The sequence below is a fragment of the Microtus ochrogaster genome, chromosome 22, assembly GCF_000317375.1.
Source record: "Microtus ochrogaster isolate Prairie Vole_2 chromosome 22, MicOch1.0, whole genome shotgun sequence".
In the NCBI taxonomy this organism is placed as follows: domain Eukaryota; kingdom Metazoa; phylum Chordata; class Mammalia; order Rodentia; family Cricetidae; genus Microtus; species Microtus ochrogaster.
The window spans coordinates 1,379,596-1,400,445 of NC_022023.1; the positions used below are offsets into that span (position 1 = coordinate 1,379,596).

Here is a 20,850-nt window from a genome sequence, read left to right on the forward strand (position 1 = left end):
TCCCTCCCTCCTTCCCTCCCTCCCTCCCTCCCTCCTTCCCTCCCTCCTTCCTTCCCTCTTCCTTCCTACCCAACCTCCCCTCCCATTTGATTCCCAGAATCTAGGCAAATGTTTGCTCATGGTAAATGTGAAGCAAGTATTGAGTGTTTATTGGATTTAAGAACGGATCCATTAGGCTCGTCTGTTAGAGTGCTTGATTCTCTTCCAGGGTCAACCCCCAGCTGCCACATGGGGAGACTCACAACTCTATAACTCAGGCTCTAGGGGACTGAGCTTCTTCCGGCCTCCACGTGCCCTTGTACATACTTCTACATGTGGCATACATACACACAGAGACACTCAGATATATACATCAATAAAAGTTAAAATAGAAAGGGAATGCATTCAACACAGTGCCTCATTATAAACCCTAAGTTTACTTGTGGTACAGGAGAAATACAGTTACCTCCCTTTGTAAATTGGCCCACGTCCTTTTGCTCCTTCCCAACTATCTTCAGTACATAAGACTCACTCTTCACTCTAGCCCAGGCGGAGGCACAGTGAAAGGCGTATTTGATGCTGAAACCAACCAGTCATCCTTTTCAAACCTCTTCCCAATTAGCCTTAAGTAAGATACAGAGTTTACAGTTGATGCCTTGCAGAGATTTGGAAATTTCTCACCTTACGTTCATGCCAAGCATGAACGCTGGCTTTTAATTGTATTTCCTAGGGAATGTCTGCCGCCACCATGGTGGCCTTTGACATTGTGTCTGGGGTTTGTTAGCTGCTTTTGTTGCAGTGACTGTATGTCTTCTAAGTGTTTTGTTTTGTTGTGGCTCTATGCTAGAGCACATTGGTTGAGTTTAAAATGTTAGCCCTACTTTGTATTCCTGGGGGATATCCTCATGGTCATAATAAATTATTTTTAGCCTTTTACTGTGTTCAATTTGTTTAAAAATTTAGAGAATGTTTTTCTTTTATTTTCAGGGGGAATATTGGTCTGTATTTTGTTTTTCTTGATATCTCTTCTGTGTTGGGGGTGATGAATGTATGTGTGTACAGTTGCAGGCCTACGCCACTTAGTGAGTTCAAGGCCAGCCTGAGATAGATAAATGATAAATACTCTTCCAGGTTTACTTTTGCCTCTTTTGCCATCGTTTGGTGTTCTTTCCTCTGTATTTGCCCTGTCTTAACCCTGGCATCAGCCATCTCTCTTTAGGTTGGCTGACGGTATTTAGAAACGAGGTCTGGTCACTGGGTGTGCTTCTTGCTTTTAAAGCCCTCTCAGTGGATGTGGCTATCTCTGTATGAACGTATACCTATCTGTAGGAAAATAAACATGAGTTCATAATAATGTTTTCAGTTCTAATGCCACAGAGTTTATTCTGGCTTTCTCCTTCATTTGTTTATTTGCGGTATCTTTTTCTGATAGTGAGAAACCTGGCTCTCATTAAGTACAATGCATTTATCTGTTAAGTCTTGGCATATGTGTAAAGCGGTTCCGATTTCCTTTTCCATTTGTTTTGTTATTTTAATTACTAATGTATATTAGATCTCTATATTAATGGGCTTCACGGTGACATTTCCACATATACATGTATCATGCTTTCATCATATCTCCTCTCCCAAATTCCCCCCTAGCCGCCCCCTCCCTTTTGTACTTCTTTAGGGCATCTGCTACATTGTTTTTATTTTTGGCTTTTGCTGATGAGAGAAGACATGCAATACTCTTTTCAAATTTTAATTAGAATCTTTTTCAGCCTTATTTGGAGGGTTTTGTCTGTTTATTTATTTCTAAATGTTTTTTGCCTGCACATGTCTACACACTGCACGTGTGCCTGTTGCCCATGGAAAACGGAAGAAGGCATGAGATCCATAGAATTGGAGTTACATAAAACTGTGACCCGCCATGTGAGCGTAGAGAATCAACCTTGGCTCTTCCGGAAGAGCAGCCAGCACTGAGTGCTGAGCTGTCTTTCCAGTGCTTATTAATAATATATGTGATGTATATTTATTCCTATATACAAGTTCTTTTCCTGATAGGTATTTCAGGAAAATGTTCTTTAAGTCTGAGGCCTGCATTTTTTTCTTTTAAGAAAACAATTTGTTTTAAAGATTTTTTTTTATGATATGAATGTTTTGCGTGTGTGTGTGTGTGTGTGTGTGTGTGTGTGTGTGTGTGTGTATGTATGTGTGTATACACATCACATACATGTCTGGTGCCACTGGAGGTCAGGAAGGGGCTTTGGAACTAAAGTTCCAGGTAGTTGTGAACCATCTGATGTGTGGGTACCAGGAACCTAACCCAGGTCCTCTGCAAGAGCAGGAAGCATTCTTAACTATGGAGCCGTCTCTCCAGCCTGCGCTTTGTTGTTGTTCTTAAAGTTGAATGAAATCTACTGTATTTGTATATGTTTGTGTATGTGGGTGCGTGAGTGTGTGTGTGTGTCTATCTACGTGTGTGTTGGATGCGCAGTGGAAGCCAGAGAACCCTCTCAGGTTCAGGAGCCTGGACCTTGGTTTGGGTTTTTTGGTTTTGACACAGGGTTTCTCTGTGTAGCCCTGGCTGGCCTGGAACTGCTCTGTAGAGCAGGCTGGCCTCAGACTCACAGAGCTCACCTGCCTCTGCCCTCCGAGCGCTGCTACTGCAGGCTTGTGCTGGTTGTCATGCCCAGCTTTGGTCTGGGTTTCATATGAGTTCAGGGGGTTGAACTCAGGCATCCGTGTTTGCATGGCGAACACTTTTCCAAATGAGTTGTCTGATGTATTTTTTTTCTTTATGTTTTATGTCTTTCCTCTGGTCTTTATAAGAATCTTTTGTGTAATTCAAGATTACAGAAATTTTCTGCTTTTTTTTTTTCTAGAAGTTTTAGAGTTTGGGCTTTGTGTTTAGATCTGTGATCCATTTCAAGTTATTTTTTTTTTTTAACTTAATGAAGAAAGAGTAAAACATTCCCCCAAACTGATGTTCGGTTGACAGAACAGTACTTGGTGAGCAGCTTTTCCTCCCCCCATTAATTACCCTGACATGTTTGTCTAAAGTCAGCTGACCACATGCGTGTGCGTATGTATCTGTTTCGTCTCCGTCTCATGGACCTGTTGGCCTATCTTCCTCGGCACCGAGCTGCCATAACTGTAGGTTCGTCAGAAAAGCCAGGCAGGGCAAATACTCTCTTTCTCTCTCTCTCTCTCTCTCTCTCTCTCTCTCTCTCTCTCTCTCTCTCTCACACACTCTCACACACACACACACACACACACACACACACACACACGGTTCTTTATTTTGCTGAATAAAGTACTGTTCTGTCAACCGAACATCAGTTTGGGGGAATTTTATAGCTAGTTTTTCAATTTTTTACCAGAGAGCCTGTTGGAATTTTCACAAGGATTTGTGGAGTTTCCCTCTGAACAATGTGGAGGTCCCCAGCCTGTGATTGTGACGTTTATGTTTTATGCAGACGTTCTTTAATTCTCTCAATCATATCTTCAGGCTCCTTTGCTAGAGTTTGGGCAAACTCAAGGCAGCATGGCAGGTTCAGCCAGGTGTGGGAGTGCACCCCAGAAAGCCCGGCTAGAGGAGGAAGTCAGGCCCTGCTCCCGTTAAATGCAGCACCCGTGCCTGGTGTGAGAAGAATGCTGTTCTTGCTTCATCAGGTCTGACATCAGCGATGGTCTGCACTGGCTCAGGATTTGTCTTCCCAATTTAACTCACGAATGGCTTACATGGTTTTCTGCATTTGATGAAGCAATCATGGCTTTTAATAGAGCAAGCTACATTGTCTTAGCTTCAAATTTTAATATTTTTTGCGTTACTGTTGCTTGAATCTAAGCCCTCATACAAGCACATATTACTCTTGCATTTCCAAAGTAGCCCTGAACTGATGGCAGTTTGTGGCCGTTTTGTGTCGTGTTAGGTTTGATCTGGGGACACTGAGGCGCAGTGAGGCTTTGGTACAGGGTAGGGCAGCCTTGCATAGCCACTGCTCATTTTCCGGTTGTCCCCAGTCACATCTTGACTAGACACAGAAACCTCCTAGACCTCCACTAGATTTTCTCGAGTGGTTTGCTTTCCATCTGAGCGAATTCCTGAGTGGCCTTCAGTGTTTATCTGGTTCTTCTTACACCTTCGCTGGCTTGTGGTCGCCCATACTGATGGCGACTGTCCTAGAGAGTGAGTCACATTCTCTGACCCTTCATGGATTGAGCGATATTGCACACCACCTTGGACCTTCTGAGTGTGATCTGGAGACCTGGAGACTTGGCTTTGGGGGATGTATTTTAGCGCGTGGTCCAGTCGCTTGAACTCAAACTGCCGTGCCTCCAGCCTGCATGGCTCTCATTCCAGCTTCATTTTTCACTCTCGACCATGAGCAATTTTGTATTCAATCTACATGTGTGCCTTTGGGTTCAGTCTGAGAGTTCATTGATTTGAACAGAATTTGGGGTACCTATTTTCTGTCTTCCCCAATTCTGGCATCCTTGTGTCATTTCTGGTTCCTCCTGGTGTAGACAATGGCTTCCTGCTGGCCTCTAGAGCCACTTCCAGGGCAAAGCCACAGAATCAAGAGGGGGACTTGCCCACATGTGTCGTGTGCCTAATCCAATGTGGACTCTTCAGAGCAGTGTGCCCTGGATCGCTCAAGAAATGTTCAGTTTCTTCATACATTTGATTCATTACAAGACTAGTTTTTAGGCGTTTATTCTTATTTAGAAGCTCAACTCTTATCATAATTTAATCTTCTGCCCATACCTGAGTTCTAGGACTGATAATGCTACTGAGATATGGAATTAATAAATTGGGTTAAATATTTTCCGAGGAAGCATTCTCTCTTAATGATTGGCCACACGTAGATGGAAGAAAAACAACCCGTAAGTGACATTTGGAAGCAATTTGTTAACTTCCACAGTTCTGAGACATTTTCTAGATTGTTAATTACTTCCAGTTGCTGGCGCTGACTACGGATAAGATAAAACATGCTCTAATCACTAATTTCTCAAATGTTTTGCTCTTAGGATCCTTAAGTATGTTAATTGTGATAATCTCTAAGAATTTAGGCTGTACTATTAATTATGTTAGAAGTCAAATCTGGGAAATTAAAAAGATTTTTCTAATTAATTTTAAAGTGCCGGTAGCAAATCTATGTTAGTATAGCAGATTTTTAAGAGAAATTAGTACTTTTTCTTAAAATAGAAAAGGGGAGTTTTTGTCTTGTTTTGTTTTTTTGACTGCATCTTTATCAAACTGAGTTCTTGCTAATAAGAGATGATGAGATGGCTCACTGGGTGAAGGCACAGGGCACCAAGCCCGATGAGCCGAGTTCAGAGATGGCAGGGAGAGAGCTGACTCCTAACATGTTCTCTGACTGTGACACGTGTGCTCTGGCTTGTGCACGCACGGGCGCACACAGGCGCACAAACACACAAGTACATATCACAGTTTGGTAGCGAGTCCTTTGCAGCACCCAAGTAGACGTTCACGTGCGCCATACACGGAGGAACATGACCATGGAAGGGGCCCAACCACTCTGTGACTTCACATTTGAAACCTTCATAGTCCCGGGACGGTCGTTTCGGAACTTAATGTCTGAGGAGTTTCAGCTCCGGTGTGATCTATGAGAAAGTACTTGTTTTGTGTTTAATATATTATTTATAGATCAAGCTGCCATTTTTAAATGATTGTTTAATGTTTCCCATGATTTTCTTTTAAAGACCCGTTAAGTAGGAATGTGTGCTTGCAAAGTTGCATGTCTGTGATTTCTGAGAGGTGAATGAAGGCTAATTAAAGGTGATAGATCATCGGGGTGGATGTGTCATATTAGCTGTACGTGCACGGCAGAGCCGAGTGGAGCGCAGCCCCCGGTAGAAGGTACTTACGTTGTGTTAAGAGCTGCAATCAGCTTTCCTTTGAAGTATGAACAAGGAAGCAGAGGCATGCACACGGGCAGGGTTTGTTTACTCCTCAGAAACGGGAGCCAGCAGTCCTGGTTTGAGCTAATGGATCTCTTTCTGTAAGTGGGCCAGTATCCTCACATGGGCCATAGCACAAACACGCTGCCCTCACGTCTCCCCATGTTAACTTTGTATTTAGATTAACTTGTAAGTTTTGTGCTTTGAAAAAAGAAAACATTCCCAGTTTGAGTGTGCACCCGGGAACAGAGCAAGTTACCTCCACTAGCCACGTCGTGTTTACTTAAAAAATTCTTCCCCCCTCTTTCTCTCTCTGCCCAAGTAAACTTCTGAAGAGTTTATTTATTTTCCGCTCAGTGATGTCAGAAGACCCAAGAGTTCTGATCACTAAGGAAAACCCTACTGATCACTAAAGAAAACCCTACTGGGCTCCTTCTTTCCCCCCAAATAATTCTTTAATTTCAATTATAAAAACATTTCTAATCTCAGTGATTTAAAAAAATCCATTTATTTATTTGTTTGTTTGTTCATGTGTCGTGGTACTCACATGGAGGCCAAACAGGTGTGTGGAGTGAATTCCCTCCTTCTACCACATGAGTTCAGGAGTTGAGCACCTGTCGCGAGGCTTAGCAGCCAGCGCCTTAGGCTGTGAGCCAGTTTATCTCTCTCTCTCCCTTTCTCTCTCTGTGTCTCTTTCTGTCTCTTTCTCTTCCTTCCCTCCCTTCCTTTCTTTTTTAATTCAAATATATTCTAAAGATTTATTTATAAAGTATTTTTTACAGTATTCTGCCAGCATGCATACCTGCAGGCCAGAAGAAGAAGGCATCAGATCTCATTATTGATGGTTATGAGCCACCCACGTGGTTACTGGGATCTTGAATTCACAGAGATCCTCCTGCCTTTGCCCCCTGAGTGCTGGGATTAAAAGTGTGGTCCAGTACCGCTGGGCTCCTTTCTTGTTGCCATGGTGCAGTAAAGTAACTTCTCATCTGTTTTTAAACCTAGGAGAGAGGGCTTAGTTCTTATCACTAAGTGCGATGTAAGGAACCAGCTAAAGGTGTTTCCACTGTTCTTTGTTCCTGAAACTTTTGTGTCTTTATATCATTCATAAGTAGTGTGGTTTGTTTGGTTGGTTGGTTTTTTTTTCGAGACAGGGTTTCTCTGTGTAGATTTGGAGCCTGTCCTGGAATTCTCTCTGTAGACCAGGCTGGCCTCAAACTCACAGATATCCTCCTGCCTCTGCCTCCCAAGTGTTAGGATTAAAGGCGTGTACCACCACCACCCAGCCAAGTAGTGTGTTTTGTTGTGTGTCTTTATCATATACCTTTATTATCTGTACACATTGATATCAGATGCCGTTCTTCCTTAGCTTGCTATTGTAATGTGTTTGAATGACAACCAGCCTGCATCTCTGGAATAAATGTCGTTTGACTGTGATGCATCATTCTATTACACCATTAGATTTGACTGCCTGGTATTTTGTGTGATCTTTGTCTGCCTGGGCGTCCAGCTCGTGTTCACCTGACACTGTTAATGTTCCCCTGCTTCTTACTTCCGCTAGAGATTTGAGTTCCTAGACAAGGTTCGTTTCTACTTGTGCTTCCTTACTTCTGTCTTTAAGTCATGGCTGCTGATAGTTACACAGAGATCTGTAGGTTGATGAGTATTTGGCCATTGTTGGTTTGAAGCATGGTGGATGTACAGTTATAGCTGTGACTTTCTTTATATTCATAAATTTTCCTGTGATTTTACTTACCTAGAAAAAAGAAAGTGAATGTCTGCGGTTAAAAATTTTGGTGCTTCGAAACGAACTGGAAAGACAGAAGAAAGCCCTGGGCCGGGAGGTGGCCTTCCTGCAGAAGCAGCAAGTGGCTCTCCAGGACACAGGTGAGTAGCCTCCGTCCGTGCTCTGTGTTCCTTCTTTCCATAGGTTCAAATACACATCTTGGCAGGTGCCGCCCCTGCCCGGTTCATGTACCAATCTTTATATATAACCATTACTAAAGACTGGTGATCCTTTGGCATGCTATGGTGCTTCCACCATCCTCCACGATTCCAACCACACTAACCAGGTACCTTCACTTATGAGACCAGAGACTGGTTTTACCTAATTATACACTTTATAGAAATCATATGTACACCTTTGTGTGCTAGCTTTTCAACGTGTTTGTTAGAGTCATCCTTGCCTTCCTGTAACTATAATTGACTCTTGAAGCCATTATGCAAATATATATTTATTTATTTGCTTTCACTATTGGTAGTCTCCAATTTGAGACTATTAAAATTAGCCCTTCCATGTGTGTTCTAGCGCGTGTTTCTTAATGGAGATAAAAGTGCGTTTCAGTTGGCTAGAAACCGAGGAGTAAATCACGGGATTGGAGTGTGGCTACCTCCCTTCAGCTCTAGTAAATGCTGTTTAAAGTTTTTCCAAAAGAGCTTTTTCTTTGCCTGACTCCATCTTTGCCCTGCGTCCTGGTCTGTGTGCACATTTGGTCTTTGCGCGGTGTGTAGGGTTTGCCCTTGAAGTTCTGGGTTCCGTTCTCGCAGTGCTATTATACACACTTTAAATGAGTCTTTGGTAAGGTGTCAGTTGATGTCTTCCGGCTATTTATTAAATTCTTATACCGCCAGTTTACAGAGTTCCTTGTTCTTTATGGATGAAGGGACTCTTTATGGCGTGTGTAGCTGGAGCATGGTCCCCACCCTTAGCTCGTGGCCTCGTTCATTCTTCCAGTCTATATTTGAGGCTTCAGGGCCTGGTTTAAGAAACACTGGCCTTCTGTGTGTTCTTCAGAACTCTATGGTTTTACTGTCCGCAGTCACAGCATCAGCTCGTCTGGAATCGGTTTTGTGCCCATGGTTAATATTAGCGTTCTGTTCCCTGGAGACCCATGTGCACCCCGTTCACTTTGGTGTGAGTTAGGTCACGGTCGGCTGCTCCAGATCTGTGCAGGGCCCTCCGCTCCAGTCCATTCTAATACCTCTCACTTCTGTAGATTTTCATTTTCCTGGTGTTTGGTGTTTGTTGAAGTTCCTCAGTTTAGTTGTTTTCCTTCCAAATCATCCTGGTTGTTTGCATTTTCATATGAAATTCTAGACAAAACAGAAAGCCTTGCTAGGAGTTTAATGGGGCTGGATTATATTATATGGAGAATTGTGGGAAATGGAATCTCAAGGTTTTGTCTACCACCCCAAGAAACCCCATGTGCCATTGTTTGTTAGATCTTCTTCACAACATACTGTAATGCTGGGTCTCTGTGTAACTAAAGTTAATCCTGTTCTCTGTGTCTTATAAGACTAGTGTAGTTCTGTTTGATTTTTATTTCCTATTTGGTGATGGTATTTATAATTGGCTTTTCTTTAAAGTGATACTTATTTTTATATTATGTTCAAAAGAAATTTTGACAGGAGAGATGACTCAGTGATTAAGAGCATTGTCTGCTCTTTCAGAGGACCTGGGTTTGGTTCTCAGCACCCACACAGCGATTCACAACCATCCATAATTCCATTCCGGGGGATTCAACACCCACTTCTGACCTTCATGTGTGTAAGGCACACATGTTATACACAGATATACATGCAGGCAAAATACCTGTGCATACCAAATAATAAAATAATTTTCAATGATTCAGTTTACTTGGGCAGTGGTGACTCAAGCCTTTAATCCCAGCACTCGAGAGGCAGAGGCAGGCGGATCCTACAAAGAAAGAATGATGGTTCTTTGTCACTATGCATCAGACCCGTTGGTTTTAACACCGAGGCATCAGGAAGTTAGGATCTAATGTCAACCCTATGGTAAATACAGTAAAGCACTGGACTGTAGCTGGGTACAGACAGTGACCAAGCCTTGATATACTTTGGGGGTATATCAAGCTCACCAAGGCCATACTTAGTAGGCAGACACATACAAGTCTGAGCCTGAGAGCCTGGTGAGGGGACAAGGTCAAGAATGTTTGATATTTGACCTTGATTTTGCTGCTTATTCTTCTGATAGCCCTAAAGGAATTACTTCTGCATCTTCTGTTCAGTACATTGCCACATAGAACAGAGCCATGGGGATTCACTTGTGTGGACGATTTGAACACACCAAGTTCCTGTTCTATCTGCCTGCTTTTGGTGATAAAAATCCGTTGCAAGATGATAGAAAGAGACAAGATAGAGTTTCTGTTCCTGCTGTTGGCTTGCCAAGTGATTCTAACTCCTGAGGGCCTAATTAGCCCCACCTAGAAGTTTTCTCTCCCTGCACCTCGAAGGCAGTGCTTCTCAACTTGCCCGCAGCAGATTTGCCCGCAGCAGCTTTCAATCTTCAAAACTGATGTTTGTTGTGCATATTTATTTATTCCAGAAAGATATTAGTAGTTGGTTTTCCTGTTAGGGTGTCAAGCCAAGTAATTCTCCCAGTAACTGTTATGTTGCTGGCAAGGTCTCTTGTCCGGCTCAGTCCATATATCTTTACAGATCCAATATTTTATCAAAGTCGGGCTGCTGGGAACCCTGTTCTTAAGGAAAGGTGTTCAGATCTCTTTCGAGTAGATGTTTTGCAAGAGTGTAGTTCTCCAGTATTTGTAGGAGGCGGCTGCTTTTCCCCAAGGTGGTTGGGATCAAACCTGGGGCCTTATGAGTGCCTCGCAGGTGTGCTGCCAGTAGTACTGATAATGTGGTCCTCCTGTCTTGACCTCCCCTCTCAGCCAAGGAGTGCTAGGATTACAAATGCCTGCCTCCACATACAGCTTTTTTCATGAGTTTCATGAATCAAACTCAGGCAGGTTGGGGCTGGAGAGATGGCTCAGAGGTTAAGAGCAGTGACTGTTCCTCCAGATGTCCTGAGTTCTATTCCCAGCAACCACATGGTGGCTCACAACCATCTGTACTGAAATCTAGTGCCCTCTTCTGTCATGCAGGTGTACATGCAAGCAGAACACTTGTATTTAATAAATAAATCTTAAAAAAACAAAAACAAAAACAAAAACAAAAACAAAAACAAAAAAAACAGGCAGGTCTTGAGACTTGTGAAGCAAGTGCATTTTCCCATGGCGCTATCTTGCCAGCTCCTAATGCCCGACTTAGCATCGTCTTCCTCGGGACTGTTGGCGTTGTATGCAGCTTCCAAGAGGTAGTAGAAACCAGACAGCTTCTGGATGGAGAGTGAAGAAGACACATCACAGACACAAAGCAAGCTTCAGGTCTTACTTTCAAGACTATTAAATATACTTATGGCAATTTATTCTGGTATTGTCTTAAATGAATTATAAAAAGGGTAAAGATACTTATATAAAGAAATAAAACACCTGGCAGAATTATATTTTGGTTTACTAGTTTTTCCACTTGCTTCCCCCAAATTTCAGGGAGTGCCACTTAGTAATAACACATTGTAATGATATAGTTTAGTGTTGGAGTAAAATTAATGATCACGAGGCATGTAAGGAGACAAGCGTCCGTATGGCATGTGTGGGCATGTGTGGACGCGGTGTGAGCACGCTTGTCCAATACCATTAGTGGAAGGAGCACAGTGATGCATTGGCGTGAGGTGGAACCCAGTGATGTATGGACGCAGTGTGAGCACGCTTGTCCAATACCATTAGTGGAAGGAGCACAGTGATGCATTGGTGTGAGGTGGAACCCAGTGATGTGTTGGTGTAAGGTGGAGTTGAATTTAAAGGAGTTCAGAGTTGACTTGGAAGAATCTCCTTTTTCTGTGAATGAGACAAAGCTGAGAAAATCACAGCATGGGCAGCTTGCTTACGTATTACTGATGACCAGAATTCCACAATATCCTGGTGTTTCTCTAGCCTGTGAGGTGAGGTCACTATCCAGTTATTGGAGCTAGGAAAGAAAGGCTTGAGAATTACAGGGACTGAAAGCAAAATAGAGAACCAAGCTAGGCTTGCTAGGCAAGGCACCTCCTTGTGCTTTGTGGTTATTTCAAGCGAGCTGTGTAGCTTTGCTTACCCCCCTTGGGCCTTCATGGGGTATGCACAGAGCGTCCAAATGTTGGGGAAAGTGAAACCATCCCTATTTAAGACTGTGCTGGGTGAGTGGTGATATTTGTAATTCCAGCACTCTGAAAGCTTGTGCTGGTTGTTTAGCCTAGACAAAGTCCAGACTTGTCTAGAGGCTTGAGTGTAGCATAGGTAATATTCTAGCTAGATATATCATGTAGGCTCTCCAAAGAGTCAAAACCCCAAAGTCAAAGCTTCCGATCTAAGACCTAAAGTGAGTGCTGCCCGCATCAGTCAAAACAGTTGTGTAGAGGTACAACAGCCGCCAGTTGCTTCCCGTCCCTGCAAGGGAACAGTTCCTTAAAGGGAGGAAATTTTAATCTATGAAAAGGACAGCATCCTAATTCTGGTACAGAAAATACGGCTTGGTGGGGAGAGAACTTTCGCAGTCCGAGAATATTGATTTTAGTCATCTGACATCATATGTAAAACTTAAATGATAGTTTATTGGTTTTAACTCTGACTTTGACAGGAGCTGGCCAGTGGCCAGTCTGAGACCAAATTCTCTGGGTGAAGGAAAGCCTGAAGAAGCTGTGTTTTGTTTTCTTGATGGAAGCAATGTTCATATTCTTTGGCTGTCAAATTTATAGGCACCAACAGCGACATTTGGTTGTTAAAACTATAGCGCTTACCTGTGTTCCATTGCACAGAGGCTCCATCTCCGAAGGGTGGAACATTGGTTTACGCCTAGATGGGGAGACTGTTCTGAAGGTAGTTTGGGGAATGGCAAATGAATCATTTTTTTCATTCTCTCCTAAACACCCATTGATAGAAGTGATAGAGACATAAGGGATAATCCATAGCCATGGTGAGAACAAAACAGTCCTCAAAGATCCAGCATAGAGAAGTCTGTTTGGAGAAATAAAGTAGAGGAAACGTGCTACCCAGACAGAGATGGGAAGGCTGCTTTCTGGCTTCCTGGCAGAGAGCCCTCTGGGATTTTAAACTTGCAGTTCCCAGGTATAATCAGCAGGAGCTAGGAAGGGCAGTAGCAGGGAGGTGGGCCTGTGGAAGGAATGTTTGATAACAATTTATTTTCACTGCTTTCCATATATAATGAATTCTTGACCTTGTTTGGTTCAATGGAATAAGCATTTGAATACTGGACAGGTAGAATGGAGGTGAAGTGACTGTGGACTCAGGAAGCAGGTCAGCACCAAAGTAACACAGGAAAGATGGCTGTACTCAGGGCTGGGCCACCCTGTGTCAGGTCAGCACCAAAGTAACACAGGAAAGACGGCTGTACTCAGGGCGGGGCCACCCTGTGCCAGCCTAGAACAGAAGAGAGAAGTTTGATGTCTAAGCCAACAAAAAGGAGATAATGCTCAAAGTCACTGCTTTCCTTACATCATCAGAGAGCTACAGTCGCAGGCAGCTGAAATCCAGGTGTGTTCAGAGACATGAGCAGGAAGCTATGCTGCTCACCACAGACAGAACACGGGAGACATCGGGGGCTCTGTAGAAGAGAGTTAAAGAATTCAGCTGAAGCTTTTATCCATTGTTCATGGCCGGGTTTGGGCTTGTGTGATAGTCACAGGAAGACTGAGGACATGGCAGGAAAATGAAGACTGTTCTCATAATAACAGCATAATCCCTTTGTATGAACAGCAGCTGTACGCCCTTAGGAGAAGAGCCAAAAACCCTGCAGTTCCAGGGACAGATACAACCCTCGTGTTCCTGAAAGACAAACTAGTGGGCACAATTGAAGTTAGAAAGTGAAACACATCTTTGAGTTACTGATCGAACACAGGGAGAAAATGGGTCAAAATAAACGATCTTACATTCCTGTTGTGGAACTCTGTCCTCTGGGCATGACGTGCCATTGCCATATGGAGTCAGAACAGCTGGGACTTCCCAGAGAGCCAGACAGAGTCCTTGTCACAGGAGGCCCCGCCCCTTCCTAAGGATGTAACCCTTTAATGGTTGTTGGAGGAGCGAGACATTTTCTTGAATGGTGTGTCTACACAAAAGTTGCCCGTGCTTCCGTAAGTCACCCCAAACTAGACTTCTGTAAAATCATTTGTTTGATCTGTCTTTGTTGTCCTGTCTGGGGTAAGGAGATGTTTATTCCCGTCTCTCCAGGAATCATTAACCTAGCAGAACTATTTCTCTTGAATACAAGCACACTGGCTTTGTGGTTTTTGTCATATCAACCAAGAAATCTAAAAATATTATCTGGTACTAAGAAAGACACAAATATAAGATTATTAAAATCACAGAGTAGTTTTCTCAGCAAAGTAAAAATAAATTAGAAATTGCTGTCCAGAAAGATATCTGGAAAATTCTAAAAATTTAGGAATTATGCAATGCATATATTACAAGCCACGGATCAAAAAGAAGAAACGCCGAGGCAAATCCGGGAGCGTTTTGAACCGAGTGAAGATAAAACATGAATGTTAAAGGAATATGTAAAAAAGCAAAAAAGCTTAGAGGAAAATCTGACACCTCTATCTAAAAAGAAGAGGAAAGGCCTCAAGTCAGTAACCTCAGCAGGCAGAAGGAAAACAAGCTGAGCCTATTTTAGACAGGAAGGCACTGGTAAAGGACAGATCCACAAGCAGAAAGTGAGCACCGTGTGTCAGCGAAACTAAAAGTCAGTTATTTGGAGAGGTTGTTAGGATATTTAAACTGGGGCTGGGTATAGTGATGCACACCTTTAATCCCAGCACAGAGGAGGCAGAGGCAGGAGGATCTCTGTGAGTTCAACACAACACAGTGAGACCCTGTCTCAATTAATTAGTTGATTCTCTTATTAGCTAGTAGCCAGAACAACAAAGTACAAAGAGAGAAGGCACAGGTGACCAGCATCAGGAACCAGGTGTCACGACAGCTGTGAACCTAATGTCATTTAAAATCATTAAGATGAAAGTTTCAGGAAGGATATTTAGCTTCTGAAGATGAGTGGGGTTCCTTGATTGAGTTTGGGGTCTAACTTAGTCTTCCATTATTGTCTTTATAGTTGAAAGAGAAGAAAAAGGAGCTTAGAGAACCGTTGGGTATAAATTGCTTAGGGCCAGAGTTTTGGTTTTGTGGTCCAGCATTTGTCTAGCATGACTGGAGTCCTTGGTTAAATTAACAAACAAACACTGCTTAAGTGTGGATTTTGTGCTAAGGTCCAAGTCGGCCTGCTCTCTGATCTTCCCTAGGTGGGCAGGCGTGCAGAAGAGTAGATGAAGCAAAGTCCTTTGACAAATGCACAGCTTTACTGTGTCAGGATTTTACAGTGTCTCTCTGCCAGAGGACCTCTGGAGATGTAATCAGGCCTGGGCTGTCAAGAATACCGGCGCTCATTTTCTCAGAGTGGAGGATGGGAAAGGATTTTATTATCACAAAACTGAGCTTCAGACACTCGATATAGTCACAGAATTTAGGCATATGAACCCACACCAGTCATTAACATACTAAAGCAAGCACCAAGAGGAAATGAAATGTTTTGTAATAGGATTCAAGTATGAACCTGTGAGATAAAAATGTATAATCGTGCTACAAGCACATCTATAAAGGTGAGTTTTTATACAGCCATAACCTCAGGCTGTCACCATGTAAAAACGCCTGTGACATAATGTGGAAAAATCAGAATGCACGTTTCCTGTGCCCTGTGATTTTCACTAAAATATATACAAGCAAGATGAAGGTTCATAAAACTGCTTATATGAACTGTAGTGTAGCAGTCAAAATACAGGTAACTTTCCTGTTCTGCGTTTTATATTCTCAGTAATGTTATGTCGAGTTTGTGGTTGAAAATGGGTTACCCCGTCTTTCAGGAGTGAAGTCTGAAGTTTGAAAGTCTCATAAAGGTTTCTTGGTCAATGTCCAGAACCCCATGGGCAGATTCTGAGTTCTGCTGCTTGGCTTCTGCTAGAGACTGGACCACTGTCGACTTGTAGTTCGTCTGGTTAACCCATCTCAAAACCCTCTGCACCGATGTCCCCTTGCCGGTTAACTCGCTACCCCTTCACAGCCAGGACAGAGGCTGAGCTCTGCGTGTGCAGACGTGGCTGATCTGAGCTCTGCGTGTGCAGACGTGGCTGATCTGAGCTCTGCGTGTGCGGATGTGGCTGAGCCTCGTGTCCGCAGTGAGGCTGAGCTCTGTGTGGGCAGATGTGGCTGAGCACCGTGTCCGCAGTGAGGCCGAGCATCGTGTCTGCAGTGAGACCGAGCTCTGCGTGGGTGGATGTGGCTGAGCTGAGCTCTGCGTGTGTGGATGTGGCTGAGCCTCGTGTCCGCAGTGAGGCTGAGCTCTGCGTGGGCAGATGTGGCTGAGCTGAGCTCTGCGTGGGCGGATGTGGCTGAGCACTGTGTCCGCAGTGTTACATTTGCCATTGTTCTCTCTGTCCTTCGCCCCTGTAGGAAGCGCGTTTTCTACTGAGCATGGCAAGCTCCAGCATCAGAAGGAATCCCTGGGCGAGCTGAAGAAAGAGTGTACCGCGAAAAGGTAAATGCAGCCGAGCACGGCTCCTCTGAGTATTACGGTACAGGGACATTACTAATAGCAGTGTCTTAAAAGGCTGCTACTGACTTACATCCTGTGTGTCCGTGTGTCTCAGCACCCCGTTCAGTAACTCCACAGATATCTGTGAATACTGACTGTATGTTTGTACACTAGTGCCTAAACCAGGGACACGGTTTCTCCGTGCCCAGGCCACAGCACGGCGGCTGCCACTTTGGCATCTCTCGCCTTCCATGCCCTTTCCAAGCATGGCTGGCTTGCTGTCTTTAGTGATTTCTTCAGACTTCTGCTTCTTGGTATTGCATTTGATTACCTCAACAATACCTAGAATATTTCTCTAATCACCGCCTCTCCAACTTTCCAGCCTCCCCCACTACGTACCCTCCCCCCCCAAAAAAAATGCTGCTATTATTAGGGCTTTTCTCTTAAAATATCATTTTTTGTTCTGTATTTTCCTCTTCCCAATATGGTGATTCTTTGCTGAATTTTCAAATCCCCGTCGACAAACCAGCGTTGTACAGCTGTAGTGGGTTTTCCCCTCACACTAGCTGCCCCACCCATAGCTCAGGGTCACCCCGGGCTTTCTCAACCCCTCTCTCACTCCTGTGGCAGGTTCTGTCGCATCAGAGTTTCCTTTGAGGAGCTTTAGCAGTGGAGGAGTCAAGAATTTTAGACCTACAACAAAAGAGAGGATATCTGTTCTTCTCCCCAGGGCGCAGACAGGAAAGCTGGGCTCTGAGAAGCGCCCTGTCCAGCTCCCTGGCAGAGCCATCAAGTGTTCAGGGCTCTTCAGACAGGAGACTTCACGATACTTTTGACCCCAGATTTTTCCATCAGGCAGAATTGTGTGTCTTACGGTTTAATTCAGTTCTGGCACTGCCTGGATACCCCCTGACAGTTCCTCCAGACTAACACTTGTGGGGCGATAACCTTCATAAACTCCAGATGGTGGCCTGTGTTTGCCACCAGCCAGCTATAAATAGTGATTCCCACAAACTCCTCCTTCAGTTCAGTTATTTACTCAAGGGCCTCACAGACTCAGGGAAACCCTGTTTACCGGTTTATCTTAAGGGTTGCCAAGGATACAAGTAAACAGGCAGGTGGAGGAAGCCAGGCGGGGGAGGCTCTGTCTTCTTGCTGGGCTTGCGGTCCTCCAGGCCCATCACTGCCTGAAACACACGGACCGTGTCCTTCAGGAGTGATGCAGGGATCGCTCTCCAGCCCTTCCAGCACCTTCATGGGAGGAAGGAGGGGGTACTGCCTGGGCTTTGTAGTGGACCAGCTGTGTCCTTGGGATGTCTACCCTAACTCACCTCATTACCCTAATGAGATTATCACATGGGAATTATTAGAAATAAAAAGTAACCCCATCATCCAAAAACTTCCAGAGGAGTTGGGTGCTCTTGACAAGAAACTGGAGCAAAGTCCACACACCAGCCAGTATACAGAGGCCCTGGGCAGCATCCCGGCCTCCCCTCTGCTCTCACCTGCAGTTTCTGTTCAGTGCCTTTTGTTTCCAAGTTTTTAAGACAGGCAGGAAACATCGTCCGTGGATGTTTTGTGTTGGCCACATTTGCGAAGTCTGATGCCTTGGGGTTTTGCTCAGCTGTTAGTTTATTTTGTTATTTTTCTTATATCCCAGCAGGGTGTTTCTTGAGACAGCTATGACGTTCAGCTGTGAAAGGATCCTTCCTTTCTTTTTGAAGGAAATGCCAAGTAGATCAAATCCTGAAATCAAATCAGCTTCACTAAGTTACTGGTCATTAAACGTTTGCTCCGAATCTTGCTTCCTTATTAGGAGTGAGTGTAGTGATAGCCCACTGTGGTCGGTGGACTAATTGAACACGCTTGCAGTGCTTCTGGTGTGCAGTGGTGGGCGCTCAGTTGTCTTACCCTTTACAGCTCTTGACACAGTGCTGGGCACACAGTAGCCCACCGGGGAAAGCTAACATAGTTAGCACTGTTGGAAACAGGTTGGGACTTGGGGTGTCTGTCATTCTTGCCTCCACTACTGAAATTCTCTGGCCAACAACAGACCAGTTAATCCGCTCCGTATTAACTAGGTAGAAATAAGCGAATGTACTTTTCCTTTTTTCTCACTAGAGAACTCTTTCTGAAGACTAACGCTCAGCTGACGATCCGGTGCAGGCAGCTACTCTCTGAGCTCTCCTACATTTACCCCATTGATCTGGTAAGTTCCAAATTCCTGACAAGCTATTGTTCCATGTGCTCTCTCGTGGTTTAGGAGAACATTAAGACTCAACGGCCAGCCAGTTTACCCAACTGGCGATCCCCAGGTCCTATTGACGGACGGCCATCTTGAGGAACACCTCCCAGAGCTGGCCTTTGGCCTCTCTCCCTCTCACACACACACAGCTGGCCTCAGATTCCATAGTTTGATTGTTTTATATATCAGCTTATCACATTGACGGATAGGATTTGTCATCTGCACAAAGAATGCAGAGTTATTTCTGGTCCCTTCAGCGCCTTTTCATTTAGCTAGTTATCCACTGTTTCGACATGAGCCTTCTGATGTGTGTGCTCCGCTCTGAAACATGGTTGTCAAGTGGCCCATGTGCACTGGTGTTCGTTATGGTATCGCAGAAGTAACTGTGATTTTCAAAAGTCAATATAAAAGATGATAGTGAAATAAGACTAATTAGGGTTATTATTTAGAAAACCAAGTCTGCTAAATTTGACAGTGTCTTTGTTAATGGTAATCTATTTTATAGACTAGGTTTCAGGAGAAAAAAACAATAGAATTTGAAATCTTGTTATTATTTATGCAGTAGATATGAGGTTAGTGAGAATGTTTCTTTTTAAAGCCATTTTTTAAAATGGCTATCATGTAATTCAGGCTTCTTCACGCATGCTGTGCAGCCAGGAATGGCCTTTGCGTCTTCCTGCTGTTTTGTCCCAAGCGTTAGGATTAAGGACATGCTCCGCCATGCCTGGCAGGAAGACATTTTACGATGTTACTTTCACGTGCCGTTTTCTTTGGAGGACGCACATGTGCTGTTACTATGAAAATGTCAAGCATAACGAAATGCAGGAAAGTGGTGTGACAGTTGCCGTGTGTCCTGCTCAGTCCAAGCGGTTCCCATGCTGCTCTGCATGTCAGATGGTGACACCGGCCCTGCTGAACTCTAGATTTGACTTAGTGGCTTCTTTGCTTTTTAGAACAATGAATTAATTTCATTCTTTGATTAAATTCACAGAATGAGCATAAGGATTATTTTGTATGTGGTGTCAAGTTGCCTAATTCTGAGGACTTCCAAGGTATTTTATTTCTTTTTTACTTCTGAAGATTGGGTGTATGTGATGTGTGTTGGAATAGAGTTATTTTGATAATGGATACTTTGTCCAAAGGGGAATTTAGAATTTATGTCCCTTCCCAGTTAGAAGTTCATAGAATCTGGTTCCCGGTAGGAAATGTAACAAAATATTTAGCCTAATCCTGGAACAAATAATTATTGAGTCTTGTTTTGAAATTTAAAAAAAAACAAAACAAAACAAAAAAAAAAAACCTCAATGGTCTTCAGATATCAGGCTAGTAATTTCCTGGTCTTAGTTGGCCTTTATGAGAATCTGTGTCTAGCTAGGGGCAGAGTCAGTGTAGGCACTACTCTGTTGTGTATAATCATGCCGTTTCCATTCTGAAAACTATTTGAAATCGTATCCTGTGGTATTTCTGTTAACATAGCTTTAATTTGTTGAATTCTCCCTTCACATTTTTACATTAGTGGGATCACAGAATTCAAATTCAAAATAGTTCCTGTGTTTTAAAATCTTTTCTGTTTTCTAGTTTCTGTACAAATACACCAAAGAAAATATACCACACATGTATACATATACAGATACACATATGTATATGTGTATCAATACATACATACATGCACACTGTGCGTGTGCAAACGCATGTTTTCACAGCAGACACCTTATTTACCCAACCCACAAGACCGTTGTCGTTGTTAGCAAACTGATACTTTCCCCCATAGCACAAATGCTGCTTCCTGTTCTCCCAGTAAAGAGTGCTCCCAAGGCCAGCCGGACATCCCAGAACTGAGGGAGAGGGTGGTTAGTGCTCATCAGGGGTTCTTCCACTCCCTTTAAAGAACATTGCTGTCGTGGTCATAGACTCCAGTGGAGTTTAATGAGTTTCCCGTCCACCCACAGAACACATGGGTATCTGGGACCTGATGTCAGGACGGTGATACCCAGGAGATGGGAAATCTCCGTCCCCGTTCTGGCTCCCTTCTGTAAGCCATGTCATGTTGGAGTTAGTGTCCAGTCAGTCTTGTGTAAGTGCTATGAGAATTGGGGCACACCCAGGTTTATAAAAACTCTGCAACTTGATTTATCTTTAATGCTTGTGAAAGCAAAGGAAGCCTGAGGATAGTGTTAGCAACATTGCCAGGTAGGTCCCCCAGGCACACTGACCCTCAAGCATCCTGGTAGGTCCCTTCCCAGGCACACAGACCCTCAAGCATCCAGGTAGGTCCCCCCTAGGCACAC

General features: G+C 43.8%; 1 protein-coding gene across 1 annotated transcript in view; it reads left to right on the forward strand.

The window, feature by feature from the left end:
• Positions 1 to 20,850, forward strand: part of Uvrag (UV radiation resistance associated) — a 224,483-nt gene that overhangs the window by 106,962 nt on the left and 96,671 nt on the right. Inside the window, exons 8-11 of the mRNA XM_005357528.2 lie at positions 7,647 to 7,773; positions 16,236 to 16,320; positions 18,439 to 18,526; positions 19,554 to 19,614. Of these exons, the coding sequence (XP_005357585.1) occupies positions 7,647 to 7,773; positions 16,236 to 16,320; positions 18,439 to 18,526; positions 19,554 to 19,614 (361 nt within the window). The remainder of the gene's footprint in view (positions 1 to 7,646; positions 7,774 to 16,235; positions 16,321 to 18,438; positions 18,527 to 19,553; positions 19,615 to 20,850) is intronic.